This window comes from Trachemys scripta, chromosome 7 (genome assembly GCF_013100865.1).
Source record: "Trachemys scripta elegans isolate TJP31775 chromosome 7, CAS_Tse_1.0, whole genome shotgun sequence".
Taxonomy (NCBI): Eukaryota; Metazoa; Chordata; order Testudines; family Emydidae; genus Trachemys; species Trachemys scripta.
In genome coordinates, this window is record NC_048304.1 from 115,569,995 (window position 1) to 115,587,119 (window position 17,125).

At 38.3% G+C, this 17,125-nt stretch overlaps 1 protein-coding gene across 8 annotated transcripts in view; it reads left to right on the plus strand.

Annotated features, from left to right (window-relative positions):
* Positions 1–17,125, plus strand: part of NRAP (nebulin related anchoring protein) — a 62,459-nt gene that overhangs the window by 7,619 nt on the left and 37,715 nt on the right. For 7 of the 8 annotated variants that reach the window (XM_034777520.1, XM_034777517.1, XM_034777513.1 and 4 more), the window contains 10 exons: positions 736–843; positions 2,139–2,243; positions 2,572–2,679; positions 4,404–4,508; positions 7,048–7,152; positions 9,396–9,512; positions 12,134–12,238; positions 13,180–13,287; positions 14,011–14,115; positions 16,569–16,667. In XM_034777520.1, coding sequence (XP_034633411.1) covers positions 736–843; positions 2,139–2,243; positions 2,572–2,679; positions 4,404–4,508; positions 7,048–7,152; positions 9,396–9,512; positions 12,134–12,238; positions 13,180–13,287; positions 14,011–14,115; positions 16,569–16,667 — 1,065 coding nt within the window. The remainder of the gene's footprint in view (positions 1–735; positions 844–2,138; positions 2,244–2,571; positions 2,680–4,403; positions 4,509–7,047; positions 7,153–9,395; positions 9,513–12,133; positions 12,239–13,179; positions 13,288–14,010; positions 14,116–16,568; positions 16,668–17,125) is intronic. The other variant, XM_034777514.1, reaches the window with a different exon arrangement.

Here is a 17,125-nt window from a genome sequence, read left to right on the forward strand (position 1 = left end):
CCAAACTTTCAATAACAAATTACAAAAGGAGACGGTGACATGCATTTACTGCTATGTTGAGAGAGCGTGTTGAGCCTTGTGAGCGCTCTCTATATATACCGTCAAGGTCACCTAACAGTGTTACTGCCAAGCTTAGAAATTATATTCAGTGGAACTACCATGAACTTCTGCAATTAAGATACACTTCAGCTACAGGAGAGTAACATCTTAAGTAACTTTGATTGTAGATGGAATCCAACATATTCTACATCTTCCAGTGGTGCTACCACCTATAGGCTGCACCAACAGTGGATTACACATCTTATTTTTTGTAGAGTAGACAAGGATCTATTGCCGTTCCATCAACCGGAAGTGAATGGAAATCAAACTTGGTATAAGAATTGAAGATCTGTGCCTACGCAAGGTGGTCTTTACTAAACTAGTGACTAATGTAAATATTTTGTTCGCAAAAATATTGAAGGAAAAGATTATAAACAGATTTTTTCCACTTTACATAGGAAATGTTCCTAAATTTTGAACTTATAAAATACATTTTCTTTTATGTGTCAATTATTTTAAAACTCTTTAAACGTGTAGCCAAACCGATGGGTCCTGTGATTTCCACTTTGGTTAAGTCCATTATAGGTTTTTAAAAGTCATCAGGATAATATAACCCAAAACAATTAGAATGTGTGCATTAAAAGAGGTGGACAGAGGGTTTTTCTTTAACAAAATGAAAATTATATAATTTTCTAGTTGAAATACACAGAAGAATATGAACAACAGAAAGGCAAAGGCAGCTTTCCAGCCATGATGACTCCAGCTTACCAGATAGCTAAGAAAGCCACTCAGCTAAGCAGTGAAGTAAGTCCCAATTTGTGTGTGTCAAACTTATTGAAGTTCAGCAAAACTTGGATTTAAAACAGTTCATGTTAAAAGGTGCATTCCATAGCCAACGGTAATTGTAAAATAACTCCCGTAAAAGTGAAAAAACCTTGAATGTGATACATTGACACAGGAGTCTCTAGCAAACTAGCTAGCCTTGGAAGAATGTCACATATAACAAGTAGAGCTTGAAACTTGTCTGTTTCACTAACATAAGTTGGTCCAATAAAAGATGTTGCCTCACCCACCTTGTCTTTCATGTATAACAAGTGACAGTATGGGCATTTTCTAAGATCTATGGGACACTTATGACATCATGGCCATCTCAAATTTAAAAATAATTAATTGCTGTACCATTCTATACCCTGTGAATTATTTACTCTTATTTTCCTTTTGTATTTTTATTCATTTATTTATCTACTTATTCTAACTTTTTCATCTCTCTTTCCCTTTTAGTATGTAAAATTATATACCAGTACACTAGTAAATTAATTTACCTAGAATTTACTTTAACTTATCTATGCACATAATGTACCATGTTATAAAAATAACAATCCAATCCAAAGAAATCCGGTGAAAATAAGAACCATACAAAGCATTTGAAAAATACTGCCGTGGCTTCCATGTATAGTATCAACCATTGGAATAATACAATTGTAAGCTATAGGGGTTTGGGACATTACTGAAGAACCTTGTAGTGATTTTATTGAAGAATATTGTTCACCCAAAACAAACACTTTGGACCATATCAAGCTGCTCCCACTGAGTTTGGAGTCTTTCCATTGACTTTAATAGGCATTGCACTGGGGCCTTAAAATGAAGACAGCTTACTATGTTGTAGATATCAGCATAACCACTCTTATTTTTTTTCTATTTACCTGTATTAGTAAAGAGAGAATGCTGTATAAAGTACCAGAAAAAAATATTTTTCCCCATAGTGCAGTTTTCTTTCATTGCCATAAAATGAACACCTTTGGCACTTGATAGATCCAGACAGGCTGAGTGAAATAATAGAACAATTAAACTAATGCACATAGTTTGATGAATAAAATCAGAACACACTGTAGTGACAGCCACTTTTAGTCAGTAGTAGATACATCTGCCTTTGTATTTACAGCTGAGGGACTTATATTAAGAACAGAAAACTGTGAATAATTCATTAGCTGAAACAAAGGTCAGTTCTTCTGTTGCCTTTTCAAGCCTTATGGAAGGAAATACCCAGATATTTGCTAGTAAATAGTTTTAAAATGCATTTTATATCTTCTGCCTCCCAGGTGGCATATAAGCGAGGTCATGAAGACAGAGTTTCCAGCTATACCACTGTCGTAGACACTCCAGATCTACTGCGCGCAAAGGCTGGAGAGAAGTTTATGAGTGATGTAAGCATAACAGGAGAGAACAGGCAACCTGTTTCAATCCTGAATAATCCCTAGAGCAGGCCTATCCTGAGTACAGAATGAGGCTGGGGTCTTTTGGGAAAAATAGTATTTGATCATGTAATTAACGACTATACATACAAGGCTGTGAGGTGGTGAGGGATGATGGTGAACGAAGGTGGCGCAGGCAACTTTTACTCTGACATTTCCTGACTTTTGAGTGGTTGACTTTGCAACCTCAGTAATGTTCTTTTAAGGTAGCTTTTTTGTGTGTAGCAGATATAAATGTGCGCGATATACTTGTTCCTACATTATCTTGCTTTTTTTACAGCTGAAATACACAGGAGAATATGAACAGCAGAGAGGGAAAGGCAGCTTTCCTGCTATGATCACTCCAGCTTATCAGATAGCCAAGAAAGCTAATGAACTAGCCAGTGATGTAAGTATCAAATACAATTCTTTTGAGGAAAAAATCCAACAGACTTAGGGCCAAATTCTTTTCTGGCAAAATCCCATCAGTGCCAGTGGAGTTACATCAGCAGAGAATGTGGCCTGTAGGATTTCAGGTAATTATTTTTGCATGGACAGGTCCTGTGTTATACACGAGGGAAAATAAGGCCATTATATTTTGAAAGCAATACTGTTAATCTCTGGGGGCAGAAGGCCCTCCCAAGCTGCACTTGGACACAGAGGAATGAGGGGTGTGGCCATAAGGAGCCACTTGTGACTCTCTGATCCCACTCTGCTCAGCTTTGGCATAAGTTAGAGGAGCAGCTCTAATTTATACCACAGGCACAAGGGCCCTCTTACAGGAGGATTGGTTTTAGCAGAGCTCTGCCCCTGCCCTTGCTCACCCCTGATTCCCTCTCCTTCCCTTTATGTTGGTGCAGGAGTGACCTTTGACTAAGAGGCACAAAGTGAACTAGAGAAACCAGTCTTTTGAGTATTAAGTATATATGTATAAATAAAATGAAATATGGGAAGCCTATCAAATGTATGCTGGACTGATATTATTTCAGAACCACCCCCCTCTCTTGCCATTCTCTTGGAGTATTATTGTGCATGGTGAGGGGCTGAATGCCCTGCATTCCTGCTGAAGTCATTTGGAGCTGAACTCACGTCGCAGGTCTCAGGAGTGCTAAGCACCTTTCAGGATTGACCCTCCATGGAGCAGTGTGAGCCTGGGATCTTTAGTGAATGTCATTTGTCTGCCTTTGCCTCAGTGCCACAATTACGTTTGTTGTGTACGTTTGTGTTGTTAAATGGGTACCAGCCCCACTGCCAGAAGCTGTGATGATTTTAAAAAAGCAGTTTCAAGGGAAGATAACATTACCAGCCTCCTACGAGGCTAAATTAAATCATGTGTGTTCAAACTGACTCATTAGTATCAATTTTTACTCATTGAAAGTGAAAGGAAATACGTATAGCATATTGTGCTAGCTACATGGAATGTAGCTTAAAACCAGAATGGAGAATTTTCTGGTTATTAATTCATCAGTGAAAGTCAAGAAGGACCCTTAGTCTTAAAGACAAAGGCAGATGAGTTCCAAACATTAAAACTTTACACACTGCCCTTGATCTGTGGAGGAACTCTTATTGGTGTAAAAAATCACCTGTGTAGGATAAAGGGCAAGCTTGCATATAGCTTGTAGGCATTATTTTGACTTCAATAGAGATATTGTAAATCTTGGGCCTGAACTTGAAAGCTGCTCACCTAAAGCTACCACTGGGCCTAGTGACATGCTAGTGATCAGCACCTCTCAGAATCAAGCCTTTTATTATTAAAAATAATTATTGGTGGGCAAATGATCCTGCAGTAGAGTGTGCAAAGCACATTGAGATCGGCTAGGATGAAAAGCACTATATAGAGACTCTGCACTTATGTGACTTATGTGTTTATTTTTAACTTTCTGGCACATCAGATGTTAGCCACTGCCAGATGTAGAATGCTATACTTAGCAAACTAATGATCTGAACTGATATAGCAAGTCCTATGTTCTTAAAATTTTATTAAATACAAGTAGAAAACTTGGCTTCTGAAGACTGGTTGCAGTGGAAATTTTTTGGCAAACCTTTATTATTAACATGTGCATGTGATTTATTTTACGGCATGTATGTAACAGGCTGAACTCATCTGGCTTGATCTTCTTTTCTTTCTGTTAGGTGAGGTATCATCATAGATATGAAAAAGAGATGAAGGGAAAAGCCAGCCATGCAACTGGAGCAGATGATGCTTTCACAAAAGAAAATATAGATCACTTTAGCCAGGTATGCAACAACTAAGAGATACCCGTTTACCCATGCTACAGCTGGTTGTTAATACTGCCAAATGCTTAGAGTTTACTAATGGCAATGAGATTTGCTGTCCCCTGTTGTAAACATTGTTTTCCCATATGAGAAATCAAGACCGCAAGGGGAGAGCAGCATGATAATACCATAGTTGGAGTACAGTAACTCCTCACTTCCCCGCTCGCTCCCTCCCTCCCAGAAAGTCCTAAGCGCCGCCAAACAGCTGTTTGGTGCAGGGAAGCGCTGGGTGGGAGGGAGGAAGGAAGGGGGAGGAGGCGGAGAAGAGGAACTTGTGCAATGCTCCTTTGTAAAGTCAGCCAAACTATGCTATAAGGGAGCATTGCACAACTTTAAATGAGCATGTTCCCTAATGGAGCAACGATGTAACTTTGAAACAACGTTAACTGAGAGGACGTTAAGTGAGGAGTTACTGTATGTAAATGAGTGTGTACCATTGGCAGGGGACCATTTCAACCCTGGTCTTTATGGCTTCATCTTCGCTGTTTTTTCATTTGTTAGGAAATATAATTATTGTGGGCAATGCTAAAAAAATCCTAATATTCATTAACATTTAATATCATAATATTAACATTTCAGTTAAATTATGTCTGTCCCAGGGAAGTAATGGAACTCAGGGGTCCCAATCTCAGGAATTTATATTTCAGAGGATAATTATTATTTTCACATACTGTTCTTGTAGATAGTCAGACTTTGCTTTTTAATCAAAGTCTTCAGGTGAAAAGAGGTGCATGCTTTTACTGACTTAACGTCTTCATAACATTAAACTTCCTCACTATTTTTACCCAAAACTGGCTTATTTGATAGATTCCCTAGAAGTGTGAACAACAAGCCACATTTGAAAAAGAAATCAGTTTAGCATATACAGTAGCAGAAATTTAAAATCACCATATACCTTCTAAACTAACAAAAGTTTCATTCAAAAAATAAAAGAATAAACAGGACATTCCTAATATTCCTGTACAAAGGTGGCTAATTTAAATGCTTGTGACTTTAAAACTAACTTTCGTATTTTCTTTGAGCGTGGTGTTGAACCTTATATCACAAACGTTAAATTTGACTTGCTTTTTTTTAATCTCATTGGGTCAGATTCTGATTAATTTAATCTTATTCCACGAATAGTCCCACAGAAGTGAACAGACTATGTTTGCTTTAAGATACCACGTAATATGAATAATATTGGTTTCAGACTTGGAACAAGCATAGAAAATTTCAAGAAATTTGCTTGAGGAAGTTATGAAAAACAGAAATTAGAATGCAAGTTAGAATTCAGCTGGAACAATGGTATTTTAAAAGAGTGACAGTTTATTTTCATGGTTATTTTGGATTCTCTGTACATATTTATAGCACATTTTGGATATAGAATAGCTATAGATGTTGTTACCATATTACTGACAGACTCCACTATAGTGTGACCCAACTTATCATGTAACATGTGATCTGACATAGCATGACCCTTTGCTGAGAGAAGTCATAGGAGAAATACTATGAATATTTGTAGCATTTACATTACTCCTGCCATAGCAGGCATCCTCATTTCACCTGATCTGGCACATTACTACAAAAGATTTATACAACGTTACATGATAAGCACATACACGATATGGTTTCTAATGAGGAAATTGTTTTTTCTTTTGCTAAGATTGTTTAAAATAAAATATTTAACAATTTCTTTTTCACAAACCCTTAATATGTTTATGAAAAAGTTAAAAATAATCCTTTGGCTAAATGATTTTAAAGTTCAAAACAACCTTTTTTCTGTAAACCTGGCATTAGTCCAAAAATGGTTCAATTATGTCCTGACATAGGGATAACGTCCTGGATATTCTCATGCAATCTGAAAGCTAAAGAGATTTACTCATATGCTTTTGAGGGCAGAATCTGGTCTAAAGACACATTTCGCTTCATAGTACTAATTCTATAATAATAATAAATAATAATAATAAAAAAAAGAGTGGGCACTGTTTTTGTTTTTTAAGGTATTTGCCACCATAATATCTGAGCACCACTCATTAATTAATTCATCCTCAAAACCCCCCTGTGAAGTTGAGAAGTATTACTGTACCCATGAGGACTACAGTCACAGAGATGTTGAGACTTGCACAGCATCACAGTGGGCATGTGATGCAGAGCCTGACTTGAACCAGATCTCCTGAGTGTCTTAACCATGAGACCCAGTCTTCTTTTCTTTTAGTTTTTGGCCTGGGAGAGTTGGGGTAAGATTTGGAGGTTATATTCATCTTCTCTGTACTGGAAGAATACCATCTTGAAAGTAGCTAAGTTACCCGTGCTTCCATTGCAACATAAATAAAGAGGCCATAGAGAAAGTTTACACTGTGGGTGATTAAATACATATATTCTAGTACGAAATGAACAAACTTTACAGATAAATGGAAGTAATGAACTATACATGCAAATTACAGAGACTGGGGAGCTTAGAAAAGTCATTAATAATCCACTTGCTCATATGTAATGAATAAACACCCTGAATTTTGTGCAGGATTATATGGATGAATATGAAGAGCACAGAGGGAAAGGAAGCTTTCCTGCTATGATCACTCCAGCTTATCAAAATGCCAAGAAAGCAAATGAACTGGCAAGTGACGTAAGTATAAAACATGAATAATCAATACAATACATGAACAATTAAAAGCAGCAGTTTGTTGAAATAGTGCTTGGAAGCAGAATGCTAAAATTAAACTAGAAAAACAAACCATGACATTTCATTGCATTGCAGAGCACTAGAGGGCTTGGGGGATTGATGATGTCCGTTATCACCAATGCAAACTATGTATTTAGTAGTTATAGTTGTGAGATTTGCTACAGTAACTCCCATAGTGAGTAAATATAGCTTGAATGATCTGAACAGTTTCTAGGTTTTTTTTATCATGTTGTAGTATATCTTTAGTACAAAGCAATTGACACTGAGACAAGAGAACATAGTATCCCATTACTTGTACTAATGACTGGGAGAATATAAAGAAACTAAGACCTCCTATGCAGTATAGTTACAGCTGTGTCAGTCCCAGGATATTAGAGAGACAAGGTAGATGAGTTTTATTGGAACAACTTCTGCTGGTGAGAGGGACAAGCTTTCGAGCCACACACAGTTCTTTCCTTTCCCACATCTGAAGAAGAGCTCTATGTGGCTCGAAAGTTGTCTCTCTCACCTACAGAAGTGGGTCCAATAAAAGATATTACCTCACCCACCTTGTCTCTCTAAGACCTCCTGTGACTGTGGCCTATTTCAATGACAAATCCTGTAATGACCAATTTAAGAATGACTATTTAATCTTCCCTGATTAAAGATGCCATTGTAACAGGTCTCCAATGTGCTAAAAATCAAAATTATATTTCCTAATTGGCAATTGTTATGAGGGTTGGTTTTATGGTTTTCTTTTTGCTGTACGAGGAGGGTGAACATATCGTAGTACAAGGCAATTAATTTTTTTTAAAGTCTGAGAAACTGAACGCAGACACCAAAATCAAATATGAATAATCATAACATTTCAGCACACTCTAAAATATCTTTTGTTTCATAACTTACGGGGTAGAATTTCAAAGTTAGGCATTTGCGATTGCATGAGGTGAGTAGCCTGTCTGTGTACATGTGAAAATTAATTGATTTGTGTGCAGAAGTTAGGCAAAACACAAATATAAACATCCAGACCCATGGGTAGAATCCTGATCATATTTAAGTCAATCGTAGAACTCCGAATCCAAATTGGCACCTCCTTCACCTCCCTCCTTTTTAAAATAGGGGGGAAGGGGCGAGGGCATGGCAGGCTCAGGGGAGGGGGCAGGGCCCGTGAACACCCCCCAGCACATTGGAAAGTTGGTGCCTGTAGCTCCAGCCCCAGAGTTCATAGAATCATAGCATATCAGGGTTGGAAGGGACCTCAGGAGGTCATCTAGTCCAATCCCCTGCTCAAAGCAGGACCAATCCCCAACTAAATTCCCAAATGGCCTCAAGGATTGAACTCACAACCCAGGGTTTAACAGGCCAATGCTCAAACCACTGAGCTATCCCTCCCTCGTGAGTTGGTACCTCTACAAGGAGCCACATATTAACTACTGAAGAGCCACATTTGGCTCCAGAGCCACAGATTGGGCACTCCTGCTCTAGTGAATACTTAGGCTTGGTCTACACTAAACCCCCAAATCGAACTAAGGTACGCAACTTCAGCTACGTGAATAACGTAGCTGAAGTCGACGTACCTTAGTTCGAACTTACCGCGGTCCAGACCCGGCAGGCAGGCTCCCCCGTCGACTCCGCGTACTCCTCGCGGCGAGCAGGATTACCGGAGTCGACGGGGAGCACTTCTGAGTTCGATTTATTGCGTCCAGACAAGACGCGATAAATCGAACCCAGAAGTTCGATTGCCTGCCGCCGAACCAGCGCGTAAGTATAGACAAGCCCTTAGTAACCATCTATAATTCTCTGACTGGCATCTTAACATTAGACTACTGAGAATTGAATTCGTGACTAGAATAGAGTACAAGCCTCAATCAGTTGCTAGCCAAGAATCTGCTAGTGATTAATAATATGAAGATGTCTGTTCAAGTAACTAAGAACCAGTGCTGTCCAACCAATGGGAAAACTTTTGAAGAAAAATACTAAATTGTGAAGTGGTTTCATATGATTACAAGACTGGTGATTTTCAATGGAGGTGATTTTAAGAAGTAACAGCCTGCAATTAATTTACCTTTCCAACTTATTTACCCTTTTGTTCAAGCACATTAAAACTAATAGAAATTAAGGAAAAGTCTTACTCTGGCTCTTCCAGTGAATGGAAATGACAACAATGACAAAAATATCTTTGTTTGGATTATTTTTCCCTTTTTTAGATAAAATACAAAAAGGATCATTCAAAGATGAAAGGGGCAGCCCACTTCTATTCTCTTTCAGCCGAAGACAACCTAGTTCTTAAACAAGCCCAGAATGTCAACAAGCTTGTCAGTGAGGTAAGGAGTCAAATAGAATTATGGACTGTTAGGAGAGCAGCCCATACTAGATACAGCTATATCTATTTATCTCTGGCAGGTAAATTCTGCTTTCTCCGGCTAGGAAAGTAAAAAGTTGTTGTCCTTAATGACTACCACACATGAAAACAATCAGTGTGTGGTACAGTTATAAAATATGGCCATTCCTTAGGAGAAACATTCAGGGACAGATCCTCAGCTGATGAAAGTTGTCACAGCTTCATTGACTTCAGTAGACGTTTGAGAAGTTACACCAGCTGAGGCTCTTCTCCTCACCTTTCCGTGTTTTTTAAAATGAAAGCATCTCCAGATGAACTAAAATAACTTTTCTGTTTCTTGAACGACACGTTTCACTGCATGTGTTTTTTTTCATGTAATTCCTTTCTGCAGTGAAAGTAATATTTAACACTTACTGGTATGGGGGCCGGCCTCAGCCCATTCGTGCTGTCTGGCCCGTGCTGCCCAGGGCTCCAGTGGCGATTTAAAAGGGCCCGGGGCTCTGGCCCTTTAAAATCACCGGCCGTGGGGCAGGTGCTCCTTTTGTCCCCCACTGTCACTGGCCCGGGGTTGGGGGGGAGGAGGCAAAAGGGGCAACGACGCTAAAGTGCTGCCGTGGCAGTGCTTTAAGCAGGGTCCTTTGCCGCGGCAGTGTACGGGCTGATACTGGCGGCCCACTTTCACCCCTCACTTTCTCCAGGAACATCCTTCCTTCCTCCTCCGCCTTTTTTTTTTTTTTTTTTTTTTAAAGGAAAAGAAACCAGGAGTGTACATATTATAGACAGAGGAGATCAAGAGATGCAGAATTTTGTTTCAGATAAAGTTTTCCAAAATGTTGTCAATGTGATTTAGTGAATAGATTGTTGGACTGGTAGTCAGGAGACCTGAGTTCTGTTTCTAGCTCTGCCACTGACATGCTGTGTCACCTTGGGAATCTGATCACCTCAGTTCTCCCACCTGTAAAATGGGGGTAATGATACTTGCCTTCTATTGTAAAGTGCTTTGAGCTCTAAACATGAGAAGTGCTACATAAATGCTGAGTATTATTATTTTATTTTTCTGAATTTAAAATGTATTTTAGATGAGGCTTAAATACAAGTTCTACACTTAAGAACTTGCAAATTTTTGGGGAAAGATTTGCTTACCTATTTGAATATGAAATCAAAATCCAATATACAGCTGAGCTCTAATTCTGTACCCTGTTCTGCCTCCACATGTACGTATGAAGTAATCAATGGGAAACTTGCATGTGAATTAAAGAGAAGAATTAGACCCGTAGTATCAGCACTGCATGTACTAATTAATACTTTCATACAAGGAATTTCAATTTGACTTATAAAGTGACATCACTGTTATAGAGAAAGAGAAAGCAGCATATTTCTGATTCTGGCCAACCTCAGGAAGTCCTTTGCATGGCTCTTAGTGCCGTGTTTCTCATTTTCTGGGGTTCGAAACATAAGTAATTTAGGATAATTCAGAAGTGCATATTACCATGTTTTAAAGGGTTTTCTGCAGATAACTGGAAAAATTAACCTTTGAAAAATATATGCAAAATGGGCCAAAATCCAATTTCCATTATATCTGTGCGCCTCTATTAATGTATAGAGAACAGAATCCAGCATCCTGTAAAAGACTGTCGCTTACAAATAATGCAAAAAAGACACATCTGCTTGTAAGAGAATCGTGTACAGGAATTCTCAAACTATTCTGAGTTGTTAAGGCATGTCCACTATTATCCAATTAATGGATGCAGTGCGTCAGGAGTATTCTCCAATTACCCAGAACAATTCAGCTGAAGTGCTAGGACACAACCTCCCACATTTGGGTACTCTTGCGATATCCAGTGCAAGTCTTCTTAGAAGAAACTTTCCAAATCTGTTTTGTATCAGTATAACTGAAATAACGTGCCCGTTCTTTGGGGGTGCAACTACATAGTCTATTTGTCAGGAACATTAGCATGTATTAATTTGTTCATAGAATTGTGCTGTGATAGCTTTAGAGAAGAAGGATAACTTTTTCAAAATTGATATGTGATTCTGGATGCCTCTGATCTGGGGGCCCCACTCAAGAGGTCTTTAAGGGTATGTCTACATTGCAGCTGGGGGTGAGCCTCCCACCCTTGGTAGACGACTCACATTAGTGGAGCTCAAGCTAACATGGTAAAAATAGCAGTAGGAATGTTGCATCTTAGGCTCGATCTCCTCTACTCAAGCTTAGGTGGGTTTGAGAACCTGAGCCTCAACATCCACGCTGCTCGATGTTTGAGCACACCAGCTCGAGCTCTGCTAGTGCGGGTCTATTTGCCTGAACTGGGAAACTCACTCCCAGATGAAACGTAGGCATACCCCAGGGGGCCTCATATGTAGATGCTGAGCAGTCAGCACTTTCTGAAAAACGTCTCGTACTAGGGACCCAAAGCTGAGACATCTAAAATCACCATTCGCCATTCGCTGTGATTGTGGAACCTACATTTTACTGTATGCCATATAATAAAATCATTTTATGTTAACTTATCTGGATTTAAGGTATGACTTATGTACATAGATATTTTATGCAGTGAATTCAGATTTTGCTACATCTCACCCTTGTATTTTTTGGCTTCTAAGGTGAAGTACAAGAAGGATCTGGAAAACAGTAAAGGCCACAGTATTAACTACTGTGAGACTCCCCAGTTCAAGAATGTGAGCAAGATCTCAAAATATACCAGTGATGTAAGTCCTCAGTATCTTGCATGCAGTGCAGTGGAAGTTTAACTTAGCAGCTGCTGAAATCACAGTTCATCTGTGTGTGTTCCATATAAGCCTTGAGTAAAAGCTGCATTGGGAGTTTGAATAGAATAGTCATTTTTTGTGTGTTTGAATAATGCTTAGCATAACAGGGGCCTGGTCTGTGACAACAGCTCCTAGGCACTACAATAATACAAATAATAATAATTAATATATGGAAAAGAGATTACTTACTACAATGCATTGCTAATCCAATCAAAAATGACTATTAACATTCTTTGTCACACTTTCATTTACTTCATCACTTATGTCCATGTGTTAATTGAAGTGAAATATATGCAGATAATCTCAGGAGCCATTTTTTGAGATGTAAATTATTGAGCAGAACATAATTAAATATCTGTAAAATTAATGTTTATTATTATTGGTGTAGCAATAACTCATTTTAAAAACATCTTTAACTAAAATACGTTAGTAAGATGATCTCCATCAGCACAAAGGTAGGGCAGAATGGGTGACTATCCTAAATGAGGACACAAAATAGTATTCATGCAAGAAATTTTAAAATATCATGGGATTAATTCCTTTGTTATAAGTAACTCTTTCTCAATTTAATGATCCATTATTTCTGAGGTAAATAATTTTCAGCAATGAAGTGAGAAGGCACCAAATTTGTGTGGCACGTAGGTAATTTTGGGAATACAATTGACATCTGTTGAAATGAAGGTCTCTTGGGAGGTGTGCCAATAGGTTTTTTTCTTTTAAGGTGTCAAAGTTGTTGTATAATCACGATGAGTTTTCATACGATAGCAACACTAGTAGATCATTTGAACCGGCTATATTTTCCTATGCTCAGTACCTGTCTCTTTGCTGTAACAGATAGTGAAATGAAATACATTTTCTGAGACGTTTGTTTTTGTGTATAGCTTAAATACAGAGAAAAATACCAGAATCAAATGAAAGGTCATTATGAAGGCATTGGCATGGACAGGCGCACTCTGCATGCTATGAAGGTTGGCAGTTTGGCAAGCAATGTAAGTCATTTGCACTTATATTATAGTAGGTACTGCGGTAGTATTCAGTTATGTAGGTGTGTTCTCTTTTTTTTGTCTTTAATATTAGCAGTCTTCAATTGATGAGAAACCTTAGATCGAATTATGTTGTAAGGTGCTAAGGATGGATGTGCTGAGAAGACTATAAATCTTGGAAACCCTTCTGCACTAGTTTACACATATTTTATTATGCAGGAGAAGTTAAAATAATTCATTTAGGTATCCAATCCTGCAAAATACTGAGCTCCCTCAATTCCCTTGGACGTCAGTTGGAGCTGAGGTTGGTCAACACAGTGTAGGGTCAGGTGAAAAAACAATCTTTAATGAAGGTTTCTGAACCCTGTAATTTACTGGATTAGTCACAATGCCATTTTGTTACATACCATTCCTTCAAGTACATTATTTACAAATCTGTAAGAAACTCAAGAACTAAGCTGAAAGATAAAAGAGATATGTCATAGGTGGAAGTTAAGTTAATGCTCCCACTGTTGGCATTGGATTAATTGTGTAGTTGAAAAAGAATCAATTAGTGGCTAAACTATGCAAATAATTTCATTTTCTTTGTCGTTGATGACATTGAACTTACTTTGTTTCTTGTGTTTAATATTAATATTATTGTTTCTCCTTTCCTCTTGACTGATAATTATTCAAACAAATGACAGCTTTAAAAAAAGACTGATTTTTTTTGTTCTCCCTGTGTTTCAGATAGCCTATAAATCTGATTACAAGCACGACAATGTTGACTACAATTACCCAGCTACACTCACTCCTTCATATCAAACAACAAGGAAGTTGGCTCCTTTGAAAGATGTAAATAATCGTATGGGTTTTCATGCTGTTTCTTGTATGGTTCATCTCCTGGAGGAGAAAATCTGAAGCCTAGTGTGTGATTTTATCCTGGTGGCAGACAGCTGGTAACACAAGGCTCAGTGGGGTCAGGAAGGTTGGGAGGATTGGGAATGGGATACAGAGGCTGTCAGCCCAAGTCACTGGTTTCAGTTCAGACCAGATTGTTGGTAACCTAAAGGTGAATTGGTGTGGGGAAGTTTACACTACTATTGCCCATACTGTACCTGCTGTATGGATAAATTGAGGACTTCAGTCTACAGTTTGTCATTCTGGCACCTTTCCAAGCACTAAATTCCCCCCCTGAAAATATTAGCTGAATAGGTATAGCTGATCTCTTCTGTGGGTTCTTCAATACTTAATATTCTAACTGCTAATGGGTATTGTATTGCTTCTTCTCCAGCAGTAGTTGCATTTTGTCTGTGGAAAGGGCTAGGGAGACAAGGAGGGGAGAAGGAGAATTTGAATTAACTATTCTCTTCCTCTTGCCATGTGGAAGACTTAAATCCCCGCAAGAGGTGAAGCAAGAATGTCAAGGGCAGGGACTGTAGGCACCAACGTTTCACATATCCAAGAACAGACTGGGCTTGGAGCATTTTTGTCTAGTACATGTTTGCCATGACTCCAGGCAGGACTTGTGCATGACTGGCATTGCGGCAAAGTGATTTAGTCCTGGTCCACGCTAACCCCCCATTTCGAACTAAGGTACGCAAATTCAGCTACGTTAATAACGTAGCTGAATTCGAAGTACCTTAGTTCGAACTTACCGCGGGTCCAGACGCGGCAGGCAGGCTCCCCCTCTCACTGAGCTGGAGTACCAGCGTCGATGGCGAGCACTTCCGGGATCGATTTATTGCGTCTAGACAAGACATGATAAATCGATCCCAGAAGATCGATTGCTTACCGCTGGACCCAGAGGTAAGTGTAGACCTACCCTTATATGCTCCAAAGAAAGAACCTGCAAGCAAATACAGCATTAGGCCAAACCTGCCCAGAGGCTAGAGCTCACTTGAGCAATTTGGATGTGGGTTATGTGTATTACCACACAGCCAACATTCCCAGTTCTCAGATCATCATTAGCAATAAGTACATGTGGTTAAGTTTAAAGAAAAAAGGAGATTAAAAAGAAGAAAAGAAAGAAACTGTCTGCTGAAGAGAGCCTTAGATATCTACATAGAAAGAGTGAATATACTCTTTTAAGTACACTGATCGCTTTTGGCTTTGTGAGATAAGTCATGCAATTCTTCTAATGTGAGTTAACATGGTGAGGAGCAGAAGTGTGTATATGTGCAGGTGTCTCAGATAAAGAGGATCCTATTAAAATGGATTCATAGCTTTAAATGCCTTTGAATTACACTCCACTTCATGGCAAAAAAAGTTCTTAAAGAACTAGGTTTAAGCAACATACAATTTGCAATGTTTGGTGATTAACTACAATTTATATTAAGAGAATAATAATTGTGTCCTGCAACGTAACCCTGAGGCCTTTGTCAGGAATAGGTTTAAAAGAAAATTTCTCCACGACATTTTATCTTGCATAGTTTGGGGATTTAATATATTTATCTTTATAGATTATTATTGCTGCAACTGTATTCATATACTAGAAATTTAGTGCACTCTAATGCACTCCTACTGATGGCTGACATTGAAATGCTTTTTTCCCTGCACCATATATATTTTCCCTTCCATAACAAACTCTTACCATACAAGAAACTTTTATTATCAGTTATTACATTTTAAAAACTAGTTAAAGACAAGTAGTAATAGAGCCCATTGGAATACAATTTGTTCTGTGTAACTATATGGCAGGACAGACCACTACTGAAGTAAATTCCTGATTACAAAGATAAAAGGGATTCTAAGGCTATGTTTATACCATGCGGGATCGACACTCTGGTGATTGATACATTGGGGGTCGATTAAGCGGGTCTAGTGAAGACCCGCTAAATCGACGGCAGAGTGTCTCCCATTGACACAGCGCAGTTTAGACACTGCAGTAAATCGACCTAAGCTACGTCGACTCCAGTTACACTGTTCACGTAGCTGGAGTTGCGTAATTTAGGTCGACTTACTGTGGTAGTGTAGACATAGCCTAAGAGATATGCAGGATATTAATTTGATAGGAATGCTTTATAAGAACCAATTGAAACTGTGTCTCATTAATAAAATCCACACACTGTGTTTGAGGGAAGTTTATTTTCAAGTAATAATCTCAGCACAGGGAATTTTCTGAGGATTAATTACCGGCTATGCTTAATCTCATCCACATCTCCTGGCTTTGGGAATTGTTCTACATGTCAGTTTTTATGACTTAAGTGGTGGGTTTACCCCCAAATTTCAGCTAAACGAAACTTCTCTACCATACCTTTCACATGCCAATCTGAGCATTTCCTTTTTTGTTTCTTATTTTAACTTAGGTAAACTATAGACAAAGCATAGACAAGCTGAAGTACAGCTCTGTTACCAGCACTCCACAAATTATTCAAGCCAAAATAAACTCACAACAGCTCAGTGATGTAAGTCCTGCTGCCATTGACCATCTCTGTTTATTAGCGATAAGAAAATATTTTATTTCCTAATGTTCTCACTGCATATATGTTTTCTTTCTTGTTGATAATAGTTGATAATAGGTAGGTTTACAACTAAAACCATAGAAAATGAATGAAATTGCTTTCAAGGCCAAGTGGCCACATCAGTAGATCAAGAAATATGAAATCCTTTCTTGAACTTTGAGAAGTTATATAACTTCAGTTTCTGGCTATTTGATTGGTTAATACTTGTTTTTATTGGACTTGTCCTACAGGCCTATTTACATTATACCATTTACCTGGAATTTTCTTTGAATAACTAGGGGAAAGTTATATTTGCCTTTTCTTCTTATTTCCAAGTTTGTTTTGTTATTCCAGACTTATATTATGGCCCTTAACACATTAAAACAAACAATAATCACTTCAAGTTAGATGGAATTACATGT